The sequence below is a fragment of the Rhinolophus sinicus genome, linkage group LG15, assembly GCF_036562045.2.
Source record: "Rhinolophus sinicus isolate RSC01 linkage group LG15, ASM3656204v1, whole genome shotgun sequence".
In the NCBI taxonomy this organism is placed as follows: Eukaryota; Metazoa; Chordata; class Mammalia; order Chiroptera; family Rhinolophidae; genus Rhinolophus; species Rhinolophus sinicus.
Window position 1 is genome coordinate 2,801,092 of NC_133764.1, and position 19,792 is coordinate 2,820,883.

At 38.3% G+C, this 19,792-nt stretch overlaps 1 protein-coding gene across 1 annotated transcript in view; it reads right to left on the minus strand.

Annotated features, from left to right (window-relative positions):
• ULK2 (unc-51 like autophagy activating kinase 2) overlaps window positions 1–19,792 on the minus strand; it is a 96,088-nt gene that overhangs the window by 14,934 nt on the left and 61,362 nt on the right. Inside the window, exons 16-20 of the mRNA XM_019757412.2 lie at window positions 19,416–19,561; window positions 16,217–16,297; window positions 14,189–14,475; window positions 13,151–13,338; window positions 12,649–12,752 (exon numbers count right to left, since the gene is read on the minus strand). Coding sequence (XP_019612971.2) covers window positions 12,649–12,752; window positions 13,151–13,338; window positions 14,189–14,475; window positions 16,217–16,297; window positions 19,416–19,561 — 806 coding nt within the window. The remainder of the gene's footprint in view (window positions 1–12,648; window positions 12,753–13,150; window positions 13,339–14,188; window positions 14,476–16,216; window positions 16,298–19,415; window positions 19,562–19,792) is intronic.

The following is a 19,792-nucleotide window of genomic DNA, read 5'->3' on the forward strand; positions in this document are numbered from 1 at the left end:
GACCATGTAGAGGTTTAACAGAGAGAACCAGGGAAAGAGACAGCTAAGAAGAGCCCTCCTATGGTCAGAACAAAGCTCAAAGAAGACTCACTTTAGACACAACTTCTGCAAAAGGGCCAGAATTTAATGAAACAAGACCATGGAACAATTTATGCCCCAACAATTTACTTTCAAAAATAATACAGCTATCAGTTGGCAATCAGTGGAGGCTACTAGCTTGGTGTGATACCAACAGAGGTAGATAGTTTGAGAGATCAGAGAAATAGTCAGTCCTGCTAAGACCATTGTCACCCCAGGGTAACTGTACAAATGCCTAAGGCTGTGCCCTTTGAGGAATGACATCAGAGGCTTTATACTATAGGGTAAATAGACTTCACTGAAATAGTCCAGCCAAGACTAAACAAATAAACAAGCTAAAAACAACAAGCCGAAGGGTGGGGGACTAGAGGATCAGCATCCAGAATTACTACCCAAATAGAAAATATCCAGTTTCCAACTAAAAAATCATGATATAAGCAAATAAACAATAAAGAGTTACCATACACAGGAAGTTAAGCAAGCAACAGAAACTGCCCTTGAGAAGGCTCAAATGTCAAAATTAGCAAAGACTTCATTTTAAAGCAGCTATTTTAAACATGTTCAAGTAACTAAAGGAAAACATGATGACAATGTCTCAACAAATGGAGAATATCAATGAAAAGAGAAATTATGAAAAAAAGAACCAAATGGGAATTCTGGAGTTAAAAAGAATAACTGAAATGAAAATTCACTACAGAGCCTCAACAGCAGATTTGAACTGGCAGGAAAAAAAAAAGTCGATAAACTTGAAGATCAATCAATAGAGATTATACAATCTGAAGAACAGAGAGAAAAGAGAATGAACTGAAATGAACGAAGTCTTAGGGAAATATAAGACACCATCAAATGTATCTATATATGGATAATGAAAAGTACCAGGAGAGGAAAGAAAGCAGCAGAAAAAATATCCAAATAAATAATGCCTGAAAACTTCTCAAGTTTGATGAAAAACATTAATCTACATACCAAAGAAGCTCAACAAACTCAAAGTAAGATAAACTCAGAGATCCATACCCCGAAACACCACAGTAAAACAGCAAAAGCCAAAGACTAAGAGAAAATCTTGAGAATTCTCACACACAAAGGAACCCAGTAAGATTAACAGCTAACTTACGATCAGAAACAATGGAGGCCAGTGGGCAGTGAAATGTCAGATTTAAAATGCTGAGAGAAAAACTGACAATCAATCAAGCAAAACCCTTTAAAATATGAAGGCAAAATAAAGACATTTCAAAACAACCAAAAGCTGGGAGAATTTGTTAGCACACCTGCCTTTTAAGAAATACCAGAAAGCGATCAAAATGGCGGCATGAGGTGAGCCTCTGTTAAGCTCCCCTGGAATTTACAACTAATCGAACAACAACTCCACAAAGGACTCCCTGCACAACAGACAGGCAAGACGAAGAGGCTCACTACTGAATTCACCTACAGGTGGGAGAATTGCGCGAGCGGAGCACGGGAGGAGGGAAGGGAGAAGTGCAGAGACGGAGCCGCGTGGGCGCAGGACGCAGACCTAGCTCAGTGCGCCGAGCTTGCTGCATCCTGGAACTACCGCAGCTGCAGGAAAGGGAAGAATTCGGACTGCTAGGGCTCCACTTATGGCCCACAGGGCTGAGGGGGCAGCATATAACATGGCTGAACCCAACGCTCACGGCAGAGACCTTGGAAAAAAGACTGAGGGAAGAAGGCTGAAAATGGTGATTTAAGCCCTCACTGCCGAGCAGAGAACGGAGCCTTAGGCACGGAGACTAGCCGCCCCCTCCCTACATTCCCAGAGCTCGCCCCGCCCCCACCTGCCCCGTGCTAGAAACGGAACAGTAGCAGTGTCAGATCAAAACAATAGAATATTTGCTGTTCTGAGAACTGTGGACCGCAGACACAAATTCGCAGCCCAACTAGTTCCAGCAATGGGGAGGGAGCTCTGGAAGCAGGACCGGCTGTGGTGGTGGACGCCACCATTGCTCTGGGCCACCTCTCACAACTCACCCCGCCCCTGGCCCCACCTATCTGGGTGGGTCCCTGCAGGAGTAAACAGAACTGCTGAAACATGGGCTCTGAGTCTGGTGCAGGAAGAGCTTTGGAACTTCAAAAGCTCTCTGCATACCCACCGGGACACTGCGCCCTGTGACCTACGTGAACTATTAACAGAGGAGAAGCCCGTCTCCCAGGGAATCCCCTCATGGTGTGAAAAGCTGGAATAGTGCAGAGAAAACATAGCACAACCATGTGAGAGAGGAAAAAAAGGCTGCAGTCGGAGAAAAAATAAAACATTCTACCAACAAGTAATGGAAAACAAAAGAAAGACCTCTTCCTACCAACTTGTTGCAGAAGCCACTCCTGTAGATGTCTAGGAAGAGAAATAGTAAATCAGTAATTGCCATGAATAACCAAGGCAACAAGACAGCTCAGTAACAAAGTGAAAAGTCTCCAGAAAAGGAACTTAAAGATATGGAAATATGTGACTTAAAAGACAGAGAATTCAAGATTGCAGTTCTGAAAAAGCTCAACGAGATGCAAGAAAGCACAGATAGGCAGTTAAATGAACTCAGAAACACAATCAAAGAACAGCATGAGCATTTTACGAAAGAGATTGAAATCTTAAAAAAGAACCAAATAGAATTTCTGGAGATTAAGAACTCAATAGAAGAAATTAAGAATGAAATAACCAGCTTAGGTAGTAGAGTTGACCAGATGGAGGAAAGAATCAGTGACATCGAAGATAGAAACCTGGAAATGACACAGATGGAAGAAGAAAGAGACTTGAGAATTAAAAGAAATGAAAGAACTCTACAAGAACTTTCTGACTCCATCAGAAAGAGCAATATAAGAATAATGGGCATACCAGAAAGAGAAGAAAGAGAGAAGGGAACAGAGTATATATTCAAACAAATTGTCGATGAGAACTTCCCAAACTTGTGGACAGAACTGGACCCTTGAATCCAAGAAGCAAATAGAACACCTAATTACCTCAATCCCAACAGGCTTTCTCCAAGGCACATTGTATTGAAGCTGTCTAAAATCAACGACAAAGAAAGAATCCTCAAGGCAGCCAGGGAAAAGAAGACGGTAACTTACAAAGGAAAGCCCATTAGATTATCATCAGATCTTTCAGCAGAAACTCTACAACCCAGGAGGGAGTGGAACCAAATATTCAAACTATTGAAAGAGAGAAATTATGAGCCAAGAATAATATATCCAGCAAAGATATCCTTTAGATATGAAGGAGGAATAAAGACCTTTCCAGAAATACAGAAGCTGAGGGAATTTTCTAATACACGACCTGCACTACAAGAAATACTAAAGAAAGCTATTTGACCACCATCAACAGGGACAATCTGTGGCAACCAACACATAAAAAGGGGGAGAGTAAAGGCCTGAACCGGAATATGGGAATGGAGAAAGTAAGCATGCTGAAGAAAATGGAATACTCTAAATATCAAACTTTCTTTTACATAAACTTAAGGGTAACCACTCAAAAAAAATCCAGAACTGAAATATATACTGTAATAAAAGAAGAAACAGAGGGACACATCATTGAATACCACCACACAGAAATAATAGACAACAACAAAAAGGCAAAGAAACAATGGAGACACAGTCGTACCAGAAAACTAGATAGAATGACAGGAAAGCCTCACATATCAATAATCACCCTAAATGTAAATGGACTGAACTCACCAATAAAAAGGCACAGAGTAGCAGATTGGATCAAAAACTAAACCCAACCATATGCTGTCTCCAAGAGACACATCTCAGCTACAAGGACAAGCATAGACTCAAAGTGAAAGGGTGGAAATTGACACTCCAAGCAAATGGTACCCAGAGAAAATCAGGTGTAGCCATAATGATATCAGATGAAACAGACTTCAGGGTGAAAAAGATAACAAGAGACAAAGATGGACATTTCATAATGGTGAAGGGGACTATACAACAAGAAGACATAACAGTCATCAATATTTATGCCCCCAATCAGGGAGCACCGAAATATACCAAGCAACTACTAACAGAACTAAAGGGAGAAATTGACCAAAACACAATTATACTAGGGGACTTAAATACATCATTGACAGCTATGGATAGATCATCCAAACAGAAAATAAATAACGAAATAGCAGCCCTAAATGACACATTAGATGAAATGGACATAATTGACATTTATAGAGCACTTCATCCTAAAACATCAGACTATACATTCTTTTCTAGTGTACATGGAACATTCTCAAGGATAGACCATATATTGGGACATAAAATCAGCCTCAGCAAATTGAAGAAGATTGAAATAATATCAAGCATATTCTCTGATCACAAGGCTTTGAAATTGGATATCAACTGCAAAAAGAAAGCAGGAAAAAACACAAATACATGGAGATTAAACAACATACTTTTAAAGAATGACTGGGTCAAAGAAGAAATTAGAGGAGAGATCAAAAGATACATAGAAACAAATGACAATGAAAATACATCCTACCAAAATTTTTGGGATGCAGCGAAAGCAGTTTTAAGAGGGAAATTTATATCATTACAGGCCTATCTCAAGAAACAAGAAAAATCCCAAATAAATAACCTCATGTTACACCTTAAAGAACTAGAAAAAGAAGAACAAGTGAAACCCAAGGTCAGCAGAAGAAAGGAAATAATAAAAATCAGAGCAGAACTAAATGAAATAGAGAACAAAAAGACACTAGAAAAAATTAATGTGACAAAGAGCTGGTTCTTTGAAAAGATTAACAAAATTGACAAACCCTTGGCTAGACTCACTAAGATAAAAAGAGAAGACGCTAATTAACAAAATCAGAAACGAAAAATGGGAAGTTATCACGGACTCCACAGAAATACAAAGGATCATCCAAGAATACTATGAAGGACTATATGCCACATAATTCAATAACCTAGAAGAAATGGACAAGTTCTTAGAAACATATAGCCTTCCAAGGCTGAACCATGAAGAACTGGAAAATCTAACCAGACCGATCACCAGCAACGAAATTGAATCAGTCATCCAAAACCTTCCCAAAAGCAAAAGTCCAGGACCAGATGGCTTCACTAGTGAATTCTACCAAACCTTCAAAGAGGCTCTAATACCAATCCTGCTCAAACTCTTCCAAAAAAATTGAAGAAAAGACAGTACTCCCTAACTCATTTTATGAGGCCAACATTACCCTGATACCAAAACCTGGTCAGGACAGCACAAAAAAGAAAACTACAGACCAATATTTCTGATGAATACAGATGCAAAAATCCTAAATAAAATTCTAGCAAATAGAATACAACAATGCATTAAAAAGATTATTCATCACGACCAAGTGGGGTTCATCCCGGGGCACAAGGATGGTTCAACATCCGCAAATCCATCAATGTGATACATCACATAAACAAAATAAAGGACAAAAATCATATGATTATATCAATTGATGCAGAAAAAGCATTTGACAAGATACAACATCCATTTATGATTAAAACACTTAATAAAGTAGGTATAGAAGGAAAATACCGTAACATAATAAAGGCCATATATGACAAGCCCTCAGCTAATCTCATAATTAACGGTGAAAAACTGAAGCCCTTTGCTCTACGTTCAGGAACACGACAGGGCTGTCCCCAGCACCTCTGCTTTTCAACATAGTGTTGGAAGTCCTTGCCAGAGCAATAGGCAAGAGAAAGAAATAAAAGGCATCCAAATTGGAAATGAAGAAGTTAAATTATCACTCTTTGCAGATGACATGATGCTATATATAGAAAACCCTAAAGACTCCACCAAAAAGCTATTAGAAACAATCAACAAATACAGTAAAGTTGCTGGCTACAAAATCAACGTACAAAAGTCCATTGCTTTCCTATATACTAACAATGAAATCTCAGAAAAAGAAATACAAAAAAAATTCCTTTTGCAATTGCAGCAAAAAGAATAAAATACCTAGGAATAAACTTAACCAAGGATGTGAAAGACCTATATGCTGAAAACTATAAGACATTTTTGAAAGAAATTGAAGAAGACACAAAGAAATGGAAAGACATTCCGTGCTCATGGATTGGAAGAATCAACATAGTTAAAATGGCCATATTACCCAAAGCAATATACAGATTTAATGCAATCCCCATCAAAATCCCAATGGCATTTTTAAAGAAATAGAACAAAAATCATCAGATTTGTTTGGAACCACAAAAGACCCGAATAGCCAAAGCAATCTTAAGAAAAAAGAACAATAATGGAGGTATCACACTTCCTGACTTTAGCTTGTACTACAGGGCTACAATAATCAAAACAGCATGGTATTGGCAGAAAAACAGACACATAGACCAATGGAATAGAATTGAGAACCCAGAAATAAAACCACATAAATATGGACAGATAATTTTTGACAAAGCTAAAAACATACAATGGAGGAAAGACAGCCTCTTCAATAAATGGTGCTGGGAGAATTGGATAGCCACGTGCAAAAGAATGAAACTGGACTGCTATTTGTCACCATGTACCAAAATTAATTCAAAATGGATCAAAGACTTAAGCATAAGACCTGACACAATAAACTGCATAGAAGAAAACATAGGTACTAAACTTATGGACCTTGGGTTCAAAGAGCATTTTATGAATTTGACTCCAAAGGCAATGGAAGTAAAAGCTAAAATAAACAAATGGGACTATATGAAACTTAAAAGCTTCTGCACAGCAAAAGAAACCATCGACAAAATAAAGAGGCAACCAACTGAATGGGAGAAGATTTTTGCAAACAGTGCCTCCGATAAGGGGCTAATATCCAAAATATACAAGGAACTCATGCAACTCAACAACAAAAAAAACAAACAACCCAATTGAAAAATGGGCAGAGGACCTGAAGAGACATTTCTCCAAAGAGGACATACAAATGGCAAATAGACATATGAAAAAATGCTCAACATCACTAATCATCAGAGAAATGCAAATCAAAACCACAATGAGATATCACCTCACCCCAGTCAGAATGGCTATCATCAACAAGACAAATAGTAACAAGTGTTGGAGAGGCTGTGGAGAAAAAGGAACCCTCATACACTGTTGGTGGGAATGCAGACTGGTGCAGCCGTTATGGAAGGCAGTGTGGAGGTTCCTCAAAAAATTACGAATAGAATTACCATATGACCCAGCAACCCCTCTCCTGGGTATCTACCCAAAAAATCTGAAAACATTTATCCATAAAGACACGTGTGCTCCAATGTTCATTGCAGCTTTGTTTACAGTGGCCAAGACATGGAAACAACCAAAATGTCCTTCGATAGATGAATGGATAAAGAAGTTGTGGTATATATACACAATGGAATACTATTCGGCAGTAAGAAAAGATGATATAGGAACATTTGTGACAACATGGATGGATCTTGAGAGTATAATGCTAAGTGAAATAAGTCAGAAAGAAAAAGCAGAGAACCATATGATTTCACTGGTATGAGGTATATAAACCAAAAACAACAAAAGAACAAGACAAACAAATGAGAAACAAAAACTCATAGACACAGACAATAGTTTAGTGGTTACCAGCAGGTAAGGGGGGTGGGGGGTGGGAGATGAGGGTAAGGGGGATCAAATATATGGTGATGGAAGGAGAACTGACTCTGGGTGGTGAACACACAATGGGATTTATAGATGATGTAATACAGAATTGTACACCTGAAATCTATGTAATTGTCTATGCAACTGTCACCCCAATAAATTTAAAAAAAAAAAAATGAAATACCAAAAGGAGTCCAACAACTCAAAAGCAACTCAGCCCAGACAGGAATTCCAATCTACATGGGGGAAGAATAGAGTGCTGATAAAAGTAATTATGTATTAATAATTACAAAACACAGTATAATTGCATATTCCTTCACCTTTCTTTTCTTAACTGACTTAAAAAGCAATTTTATAAAACAACATGTTTATAATTGTATTGTTGGGCCTGTAAGACATAGGAATGTAATATATTTGATAATGAGAGCACAAAGGAGGCAAGTAAGAGCAAAGCTGTATTGCAATAATGTAGTGACACCAGATGGCAACTTGAGTATGCGCGCGCGCGCACACACACACACACACACACACACACACACACAAAGAAAAACAGAAATGGTAAATAAGAAGGTTAATGTAACAAACTATAAATATATACTTCATCTTCTTTCTTAGTTTCTTTAAAAGATAAAATTATAAAAGTAATAACTACAACAATGTATCATTGGATGTAGAATATGTATAACAATATTAGCACTAAAAAGGAGAGGGAATAGAGCTACATCGGAGTAATGCATCTGTATTTCACTGGAAGTTAGTGTAAATCTAAAGTAGAATCTAATAACATGAATATTGTAAGCAAACTACTGTGTTTCCCCAAAAATAAGACCGGGTCTTATATTAATTTTTGCTCCAAAAGATGCATTAGGGCTTATGTTCAGGGGATGTCATCCTGAAAAATCATGCTAGGGCTTATTATCTGGTTAGGTCTTATTTTTGGGGAAACACAGTAAGAAAATAACTTTAAAAAGTGAAAAACATCATTAAAGGGATCAAATTGTTACCCTGGAAAATACTCACTTAATGCAAAAGAAAGCAGTAAAAGAAGAACATAAGAAAAAAAAGACATGACATGTATAGAAAACAACAAATAAAATGCATATATAAATCTAACTATCATGTTTCCCCGACAATAAGACCTAGCCAGACCATCAGCTCTAATGTGTCTTCTGGAGAAAAAATTAATATAAGACCCAGTATTACATTATATTATAATTACATTATGATTATATTATTATATTATATCCAGTCTTATATTAAAATAAGACTGGGTCTTATATTAATTTTTGCTCCAAAAGATGCATTAGAGCTGATGGTCTGCCTAGGTCTTATTTTCAGGGAAACACGGTATATCAATAATAATAGTAAATGTGAATGGATTAAATAATCCAATCAAAGAGGTAGAGATTGTCAGACTAGATATAATAAACAAGACTCAAGTACATGTTGTACAGAAGACAAGTTTTAGATTCAAAGATACAAATAGATGGAAAGCAAAAGGATGGGAAATGATATAGGGTGTGATAAAAAAATACAGTGAATGTTTAAATTTTAAAATATTTTATTACAGTAAAATGACACATTGCCATTAATCCTTAAAACACTCCCCCTAACTTCAAACACACTTATCCTTATCCTACTGTTCTTGCCACTTTCTGAATCAGTTCTGAAAGTCCTCTTTTGTAAGTGTCTTAGTTGCACTATCATGGCTGCCTCAATGTCCTCAATCTACTCAATATGCTAACCTTTCATGGTCATTTTGACTTTGGGGAAGAACCAGAAGTCGCATGATGCCAGATCTGGTAAATAAGGTGAATGAGAACACACCGTAATGTTTTTTATTTGACAGAAATCGCCATTCCAGAAGTGATGTGTGACACGGAGAGTTGTCATGATGAAGGATGAAACCGTTTTCCCATTTCTCAGGCTATTTTCTATGCACATCATTTATTAAATGCTCTAATAAGCCCTGTAACATTCAGAGTTCTCCATAGTGTTCCTGGGTACAAGCGCAGCTCACACAATTCCATCAAGGTCAAAAAACACAATTAACATCACCTTGATGTTAATCATACTCATAGAAAATGGCCTGAGAAATGGACAGTTTCATCCTCTATCTTTTCTTTCCCCCACCCATCCTTCCACCTTCTCCCCCTCCCCGTTTCAAGCTGTTGTTTGACAGTCTAGTTGTGTAGGACACAGCTCCCTGGCCCATGCTGGTATTATGAGCCTTGCGCTCCCCCTGGCTGAGGCAGTTGGTCGCCAGTTGTCGGTCAGCCGCTCACAGCAGCTCACGGCAGCCAACAGCAGCTCACGCCAACTTCCTGCTGCTCACAGCAGCCCAGGTCAGGGAGAACTGTTGTTCACAATCTTAGCTGTAGAGAGCCCAGCTCATTGGCCCATGTGGGTATTGAACTGGCGACCTCGGCATTAGGGGCAGGGTGCTCCAACCACCTGAGCCACCAGGCTGGCCCTCATCCTCTATCTTGACAATGTACCTCTCACACATTGCTTCTGGTATGGCAATTTCTGTCAAATAGGCTGCCATGACAGTGCAACTAAAGACACTCACAAAAGAGAACTTCCAGAACTGCTTCAGAAAGTGGCAAGAATGATGGGATAAGTGTATTCGAAGCAAGGGGGAGTACTTTGAGGGGGATTAATGGCAATGTGTCTTTTATTGTAATATATATTTTTTAATTTAAACATTCACTGTATTTTTTTTATCACACCTCTTATATCATGCAAAGAACCACCATAGGAAAGCTGTACGGGTTAAAGATATAACAATTTTAAATATGTATGCACCTAATGATAAAACCCCAAAATACATGAAGCAAAATAACAGACTGAAGAAAGTAACAGACAATTCAACAATAGCTGGAGAATTCAATTCCTTACTTTCAATAATAGGTAGAACAAGTAAGCAAAATATTATTGAGGAAATATAAATCAACTGGACCTAACAGACATCTATAGAACACTATATCCAACAGTTCCAGAATACACATTCTTCTCAAGTACACATGGAATATTTTCTCAGATAAGACCATATTTAGGCCATAAAACAATCCTTAATACATTTTAAATGATTGAAATACAGCAAAGTAGTTCTCCAACCAAAACAGAATAAAATTAAAATCAATAACAGAAGGAAATTTAGTGGACTCACAAATATGTGGGAATCGAACAAGTCCCAAACAACCAATGGTCAAAGACAAAAACCCCAAGAACTATTAGAAAATACCTAATATAAATGAAAATAAACACACAACATACCAAAAGTTATGGGATGTAGCTAAAGAAGTGCTTAGAGGGGAATTTATAGCTATAAATGGGTAACATAAGCAGAGAATGGATACTCTACGAAAGAATCAAAAGGAAACTATAAATCAAAATTATTGTAACATAAATGAATAATAAATGCATTTGATGAGCTCATCAGAAGACTGGACATGGCTGAGGAGAAAATCAGTTAGCTGGAAGACATGTCAATAGGAACTTCAAAAATTGAAAAGCAAAGAGATGAAGAAAAACCAAACCACAGAATATCCAAGAACTGTGAGACAACTACAAAAGAGTAACATGTGTATAATGGGAATATCAGAAGGCGAGAAAAGAGAAAAAGGAATAGTAGAAATAGCTAAAGTAGTAATGGCCAACAATATTCCAAAATTAATGACAGAACCAAACCACAGATCCAGGAAGCTCAGAATACCAAAGGAGAATACCAAAAAGTCTACACCTACGCATATTATATTCAAACTTCAGAAAATCAAAGACAAAGAAAACTCTTGGAATAAGCCAAAGAAAAAAACAATACCTCACCTATAGAGGAACAAGGGTAAGAATTACACTGGACTTCTCTTCAAAAACTATGCAAGCAAGAAAAGAGCGGAGTGAAATAAAGTTCTACAATATTTCACTTGGATTAGAAATCATGTTTAATCAGATATTTGCTGGGCCAGATATTTCCTCCTTTATATGCTCATAGGAGAGTCTATATAAAAATTACAGAGAAAATAACAACAAAGAGGTTACAATAGTGATCCCCAAGTTTAAGTGTACATAACAATCATGTGGGAAGCTTATTATAAGACACAGATTCCTAGACTCCATTCCCAGAAATTTTGATTAAACAAGTCAGGACTATGGTCTGGAATCTGCCCTTTTTTTTGACAAGTACTCCAAGTAATCTAGATGTGTGTCTATAGACATTAACAGTCCCTGGAACAACTGTGAAAGGGCCAGGGATCTTCGCGACCTATGGTTCCTTATAGGATCTACTTGCTGTGTAAGAAATACTTAGGAGTATATGTGTGTTTAAGCTAACTTTAGCCACTTTAGCCAGTATTATCCTACTGATAAAAAACAGTCTTAGTCAAAATTTCTTCTAACTCATAGGTTGTTGATCATCAAGATACAGAACAAGCCCCTGCCATGATGGGCTACTGAGAAAGATGAATGACAGAGCTGAAGTGAAGAAATGTGGGTCATTAAGTTCATGAACAGTCAACAGAAGTAGATAAGTAGAATAACAACCTCCCACCCCAGCCAAAGATGTCCATGTCCTAAACTCGGGAATTTTAAATAGGCTATGTTACATGGCAAAAGGAAATTAAAGTTGCAGATGGAACTTTAATTGCTAATCAATTGACCATAAAAGAAAGAGATAATCCTGAATTATCCAGTGGGTCCTTTAAATGTACAATAGGGAGGCAGATCAGAGTCTACAGAATGGCCACTGCTGGCTTTCAAGATGGCAGGGGACCGTGATCCAAGGAAGGAGGTGCAGTCTCTAGAAACTGGAAGAGAAAAGGAACACATTCTCTCCTAGAGCCTCCAGAAGGAACCAGCCCCCTCAACCCCTTGATTTTAGCCCAGTGAGCTCCATTTGAGACTTCTGACCTCCAGAACCATGAGATAATGCATTTGTGTTGCTTTAAGCCACTAAGTTTGTGGTACTTTGTTACAGCAGCAATAGGAAGTTAATGCATATGCTAATAAATTACATGCCTTAAAAAAACAAAACAGATTTTACTTACCTATATCCATCGGTCGTTCTGTATTTAAACTATCTGTGCTGCCCTGATGTCCACCTAAAGTTGTCTTTACTTGTTGATCTGATAATTTCCCAGTACTGACAGATCTAAAAAGAAGAGTAATGTTAATAATGGAAAAAGTATTTTTTAAATCCAGACATTTAAATAATAAGGGTGATTTAAGCTAAGCCATAAAAAGGTTAACGGGAAGTCAGAGAACAAGGAGACAAAAAATAGATACCAAACAATTCAAGGCAGAGATAAACTTCCATAGCCAAAATAAACAAAAGGCAGAAATAGAATATTCAGGAAATTCAGGAAGAGCTCTTTATTTAGTTACAGGAAGCATCTATGGTTTTCAGAGATTCCAAATGTACACAGTTCATATCACTACCCATGTGGCATAAACCAGCTACTAAAGTAATTTGGTCTTGTTTTTATAATAGAAATATATGTACCACTACAGTGGTCATGTTTAAGGCTTGAAGGAAGCAGCGTCTTTTACCTGCCAAACACTGCCTTGTTCTGCTGCTCAGACTTCTGCCTCTCACTTCCTTGTACGAGGAGACAATGAGAGCATTCACGTGGGTCATTCCCATCTTTAGACTGCCCTTCAGAAGGCCCATGACGAGGAACCAAGGCTAGCAGGTTGGAAGATGCTTGTGTTTTAGGGATTTTGAAAGGAGCTGTGGTCTAAAGAAACAAATGTAAGCTAGTTATTACAATGTATAAAGCATTCAGAATTGTCAGGCTGCATGGCACAGCAGTCAGGAGCATAGACTATGGAGTTCATTAGACCAGATTCAAATACTGGCTCTTCTGCTTACAGCCTCTGTAACCTTGGACAGTTCATCGGGATAATGTATATAACGCATTCAGCAAGTAAAGGACTTACACTGTGCCTGGCACATAGCAAGTGCTCATTAAGTTGTAGCTAGTCTCACCGTGAATCCTTCCCATAAAGTACTTACTAGTCCATGACCTACTGCAGAGAGTTCAGCTCAGCTGCTCCATGGTATTGCTGCTTTTGCATCTAATTTGTTTGGCCAAGTGGCCTGCAGGGACCTTAAACTGACACTAGCCCCTCTTGCAAGAGCATGCCTTAGATAGCAGCCCACAGAGTCACAAGCAAATATAAGCTCCCCTAAAAGTCATTGCCATCAACAGTCTCCCCCATCTCCCACTGTGTGCCCCTTAGATAAGACCCCCTTAGAGCTTACCAGAACCCTGACCAATCTGGCCTTAGCCAGGAACCCCAAAGCACTCCACCCACAAACCCTAATAAGGGCATGTGCCCAGGTCCTGTCTCTCTCTGTCTGCACCCTACCTTGACATCCCTGTATGGCTCCCCGAGGTGTGCTGGGTATTTCTTTCAAAATGCCAGTGAACAATTCAAGAAGTTTGTGAGTAACAGGCTTCTCTGTTTAAATTTCTCTTGTGATCTGTTATTGAACCTTGGCTCTCCATCCAGCACCCTATGCTCCACTTCACAAATGTTAATTTAACAAAATTATAACACCTACAAAGGGTTTAACAAACACACCTTAGTAGGAGAGCCAATGATTGTTGGCAAAGGGGTTTTAAAGAACCAGTCAGAACTCCGTGGAGAGGACCCCATGTGCTTGGTGGGAGAGGTCCCTAGGCTGCCAGGCCGATTGGGCTGAGGAGAGTAGCTGTACCCAGCCCCGGCGTGGGATGGGCACACGGGGTCAGAGTGCTGCTTTCTGAGCTTCTGCTTGTTCTGGTAGATGTCAGTGAGGGTGGGGGTGCTCTGCAGTCTAGCACCCAATAAGAAAGACTGTGGTGACTGAGCCTGCGGCACTGGAGAACCTACCAAGAAAATGGGTGCAACATTAACTCAAAGTGCAGAAGTACATGGCAAAAACTCAAGAAGAAATTCTTAAAGTGAGAATTTCAGTGAATGTCTTGTTTTTCATGAGATATTCTAAAAGTGTTTATTTGGCAAGAGACTTATTTTTAGGCATCCTTGACAAAACAGTGACACGCACACTGTCATTGGTAGTCTCATGATATAAAAGTTGATGGTGGTCATATTAGCTGTTTTTATCAGCAGCTAGCAACTAACTCAGATTAATGCATGGTCTAGTCAGGACCAAAGAGAAATATATAGTAAATGCTTAATGTTAATGAAAACAACAAGAACCTACATTGACCAAGATGATTTCTACCCTTTATATGAATACATACTTGGGTATATCAATGCAATTATTCTCTTTTCTCACATAGCAACTGAAGTAAACTTTCCAAACTAACCTAGAATAACCCCTTATTTAAAAAAAAAAAAAAATATATATATATATATATATATATATATATATATATATATATATATATTAAGTGGGAAAGAAAACCAGAAAGACAATACACCTTTCCTGGATTTTATTTGTTTAAAAAAATAAGCATATGGATAATTTATTTATATTTGTCAGTTTCATTAATGACATTCATTTAAAACCTAAAGTATCCATACTCTCTACAAAGAAAACACTTGTCCACAGATATTCTTGCCTGTTAAGGGGACACTATATCAAGAGCCTGGGAGATAGAGACTTGATATGGTGAACAGTTGGCAACAAGGAAATTCCCCCCACACAAACCTTGTTGCCAACTGAAGTTCCATTAATCCTTGACCTCCAGTTATAAATTCTTTGGCGCTTCTTGCAAACTAAACTACCAGTAACATTAAGGACACACAAACCTTCTTTGTGATTTATAACAATCATCTTTCGTGATTTATAACCATTATCTTTCCAAAAACAGACACCAATAGGAGCTTTTGTTACTGACCACTCTGGCCTAATCTCATCCTAAATTTGATATTTAATCTTTTAGATACACACAGATACATGTACGTGTGTGTGTGTGTGTGTGTGTGTATGTGTGTATATATATATATATATATATATATATATATATATACACATACACACACACACACACAAATACAATTAATTGCAAAATGTTATGATCTGAAAAAAGCTAAATTTCATATTTAAGGAAACACAGAATATGAAAAACTAAATTTAGAAAAAAGTGCTTTCCTAAGTAACACAGAATTCCTTTAACTGGCCAACTCCTCAAATGCACATACAATAAAATTTGACTTAAAAAAGTATGATTTACACATACCCTTGCAGATACATATATATTTTATAGAAGGTATTGAATATATAATTATATTCTATAATAAAGCAAAGATCTATATTTCTTCTTTATCTGATGCTAACATATCTCTTATCAAGAATAGTATTAATCAAAATAACAAAATTTCATTCCTAGGTTGATATTCATTATTTGTGTGATAATGACCAAAATTTAGCTAAATTACTTAATTCCTAAGACTTATTTTCATAAAAGAATCATATGTCTAAAAGAGATAATTTATTGGCTATCTGATATGCTTAAATATATTAGACCACGAATCTAAAAAACAGCGTAGCAGAGAAAATATTTCATATCAATTCTGTTCTTTTGATAAGACTAGAAAACCATAACTCAAATCCACTTATAACAGGATTCAAATTATTAATATACCAAATACAGCTCCTACCTGATGAGTTTCTACTCCTGGATTCATGGCTCTGAGGATGTCCACAGCAGCACTGACTTAATTGCTCAGGAATGGTACCAACTACGAAGAAGGAAAATGGGGAAAGGAATGAGAAATGATTCAAAACTAATAAAGGATGAAAATAGGCAACACATGCACAAATTGCACGGTATGTTATGGTTTACAAAACTAAATTAGCAAAGATTTAGTTTGGCTAACTCTAAGCAACCAATGTGCTGGGTGCTGGGCACACTAAGACCAAAAACCATATAACCTGCCTTGAAACAAGATCACTAGGAAAGAAAACCACATAAATAAATTAACGTCTGTAACAGGTATGTCTTTAAGACAGGGGAGTCCAAAGAGTTTGTAGAAAGTGTTTTCGGCTATGGAGCTGACTGACAGCCCAGCTGCTGTCCCTCTCAACCCACCATGTTCCTGCTAAGGCAAGCTCCCTACGTATGGCTGAGGCAGGTCAGGGAATTTGGACAACTTATTTAGTGCCTGGGGGAAGCTACTCCTTCAGCCTGGCTAAAGCCTTCTTAGAACTCACTCTAGTCAGAACTCCTCCTTCCTTCCTCTCTCAGTGGTCAGATCTGCACAGCAGTCTGAAGGGCTTCCTGTCTACTCCTGCTTCCTTCCTTTTACCCATCCAGGTGTGCAATCTCTCTTGCACATCTCTGCATCCACCTCTGAGAACCCAAACCAACAAGGGGAGTTAGGGAAGACTTCAGGGAGTTTAAGCAGACAAGAGACATTTGTCTATAAAAAAGAAGAGGCACTGACCAAGTGGTTAGGTAGGCAGGCAAAGATTAGATCCTGAGGAAAGGCCTTTTCCTTGAGTGCAAGGATAAATTTTGGAACTTGTCTCTGGAGACCCTGGAGTGCCTCAGGAGCTGCCGAGGGGGTGAAGGAGGGCCAAGATTTTGTTTGAAAAAAATTTTTCAGCTGACAACAGCTTTAAAATCAATGCAACAGGTGAGGTGGTAATATAAACTTAAAAAAACAAAACATTATCATTGTGGGTTTTTGTGTTTTTATTAATTTATTAATTTTTAAAAATTCTTCCCCCCACCTTTTTCCGCCTCCCCCCCACACACACTCCAGTTCAAGCCATTGTTTCTCAGTCTAGTTGTGTAGGACACAGCTCCCTGGCCCATGCTGGTATTATGAGCCTTGCGCCCCCCCCCTGCTGTCGGCCACTCACAGCTACAGCTGCTCTCGCCAGCTGCCGGACACTCATGCTGGCCACTGGCCGCTCCTGGCAGAACATGGTAGCCCGCGGCAGCTCATGGAAACTCAGGCCGACCTCTGGCTGCTTACCGCAGCCCAGCTCCAGGGAGAGCTGTTGTTCACAATCTTAGCTGTAGAGGGCGCAGCTCACTGGCCCATGTGGGAATCGAGCCAGAGACCTCCGCGTATGGGTGGGCCCAATTTATTTTTAAATTAGGGATTCTGGGCACTACTTCAATCCTTCTCACTCTGCCTCCTCCTGATATTTCTTCCCATTCCCTGTTAGTCCTACTCCAGCAGTTTTGGCTGAGGGTGGGGGCCATTTTCTTTTAGAAATTATACATATTATATATTTGTGTGTGTGTGTATTTTTTTTTCCTTTTCACAGTTTTGAAATCTGCCACCACGGAGGTCTCTCTGTACTGCCTGTCCTTCCCCACCATATTAATGCTGTTTCTCACAGATTCTGCAATTTCAATTGCTTTGGCCTCTCTTTCATGTATTCAATGGAACTTGGAACATTTTCTTTACCTCTTAGTTTCACTAAAACTGGTTTCACGTTTGATTTTCTGTTTGATTGGATTTTTGTTGTTGCTGTTGCTTACTCTTTGCTTCTTTGTTTGTTTTAGCATTCTCCTTGTTGCTGTATATGGTTTCGAGGAGAGGTGGGAAGATTGTAATGAAGCCGCCATCATATCCCTCCAGGAATTGGAAGACCTCTGGTGAATGTAACCCAGTGCTGTTATGTACATTATTGTCTTTTAACACGTTGCGTACGGATCACAAGAATCTTCATTTTTTCTGAGCCATGCGTTAAGGATGGATAACGAGAATTCTCATTTTTACTGTTGACTCTTTTTACTTTGCATATTTTATTGAATTATTTGTGTTTCGTTAATATCTGACGGGCAAATGTCATTAATGAATAAAGTCTGCATCATATATATACTCTTTTTAGAATTCATTTTTTTTTTTCTAAAAAAATAGTGATTTTGAATCGGATACATTTTTTCACCCATGAGTCATTTCATGTGTTACATTCACAACAGTGGATGTACGAATAAACAGAGTTTTCCAGAACTGTAATGATTTGTTTATAACGTTTGGAATCTTAGTATCCCTTAGGCAATTTAGAATTATGTTATTTTTGGAAAAACACCGAACTATTTTATTTAACTTTTCGGTGATACCTCATGAAATACATATTGTAACCTCATCAATGCAAAGTTATAGGAAGACGGGCCCCCAAGGGGCCCCCAAGGAAGACAATCCAGCCAGGCTCTCGGGAGATTTGGCCATGCATGATCTGGAGCCCATAGTGGGAAGAGGAAAGAAAAAATATCACACACGGGTGTGTAAAGTGTGCACATCAAAAAAAGTGAGAAGTGAAACTCGGTACATATGCAATTTTTGCCGTGTCCCACTGCACAAAGGAAGCTGCTTTCTGCAGTATCACACCAGGAGGGATTACTAACATCATAGGTGAGTAAATACTAAAAAATTCCATAGAAAAATAATAAATGACATAGAAGCATTTACGCTTTAAAGAGAAGAGTGCATTTTAAAGTAGTTTCTTTTAAAAACCTGCTGGAACAGAGGGGTATGAGGGATTTAAACCCCGCGGTATGCAACGTGTTAATTCTCATAAATCTGAGTGGTAAGTAGAGTAGGAATTTTATGTACTTTATCTGGGGTATCAGACTGTGTTTAGGGCCCAAACCCAATGGAGATGCTTTTGATCCATAATATCCATTTGCATTATTATATTTCTAGTAGAGGTCCCAACAGACTTATACAGAGATTCTCAAGAGGGAGTTGGCTATAAGGTATACTTAGATGGGTGGGATATGGCTCCCAATCAGGTGAGACTCAACTGCCATCGTGAACTAATGTTCCTAAAGAGAGTGTCATGTCAGATTTGTCATAGTGAAAAAAAGTTGAAAACAATGCTTTAAACTCTTCTTACCCAAAGGGGAAGGTGAATAAGGCCTGGAAGAGCCAGTAGAGAGTCTTCGTCCAACAGTCTGCACTGTGTCTGCTGGCCCTGGGGAGCAGGATCCCAAACGGAGGAAGCCCATAGGGCTGGTGTTAGACCTTCGTACCACTGTAGATCTGAAAAGAAAAATAAAATGACTCCCTCTCTGGCAGGTTCTAGAACTCTTTTTATTTCCGTCCTTTTTTCTCAAATTTTCTAATATGCCATAAAGTAGATTTAAAAAAATATATATAACACAGTCACATGGAGCAAATGTTAAATGTATACAATTATACAGTGAATCTCCCTCATCCTTGTATCCTGTCTAATTCTCAACATTTCCTCAATCCTATTCAAAAGGTTACCAC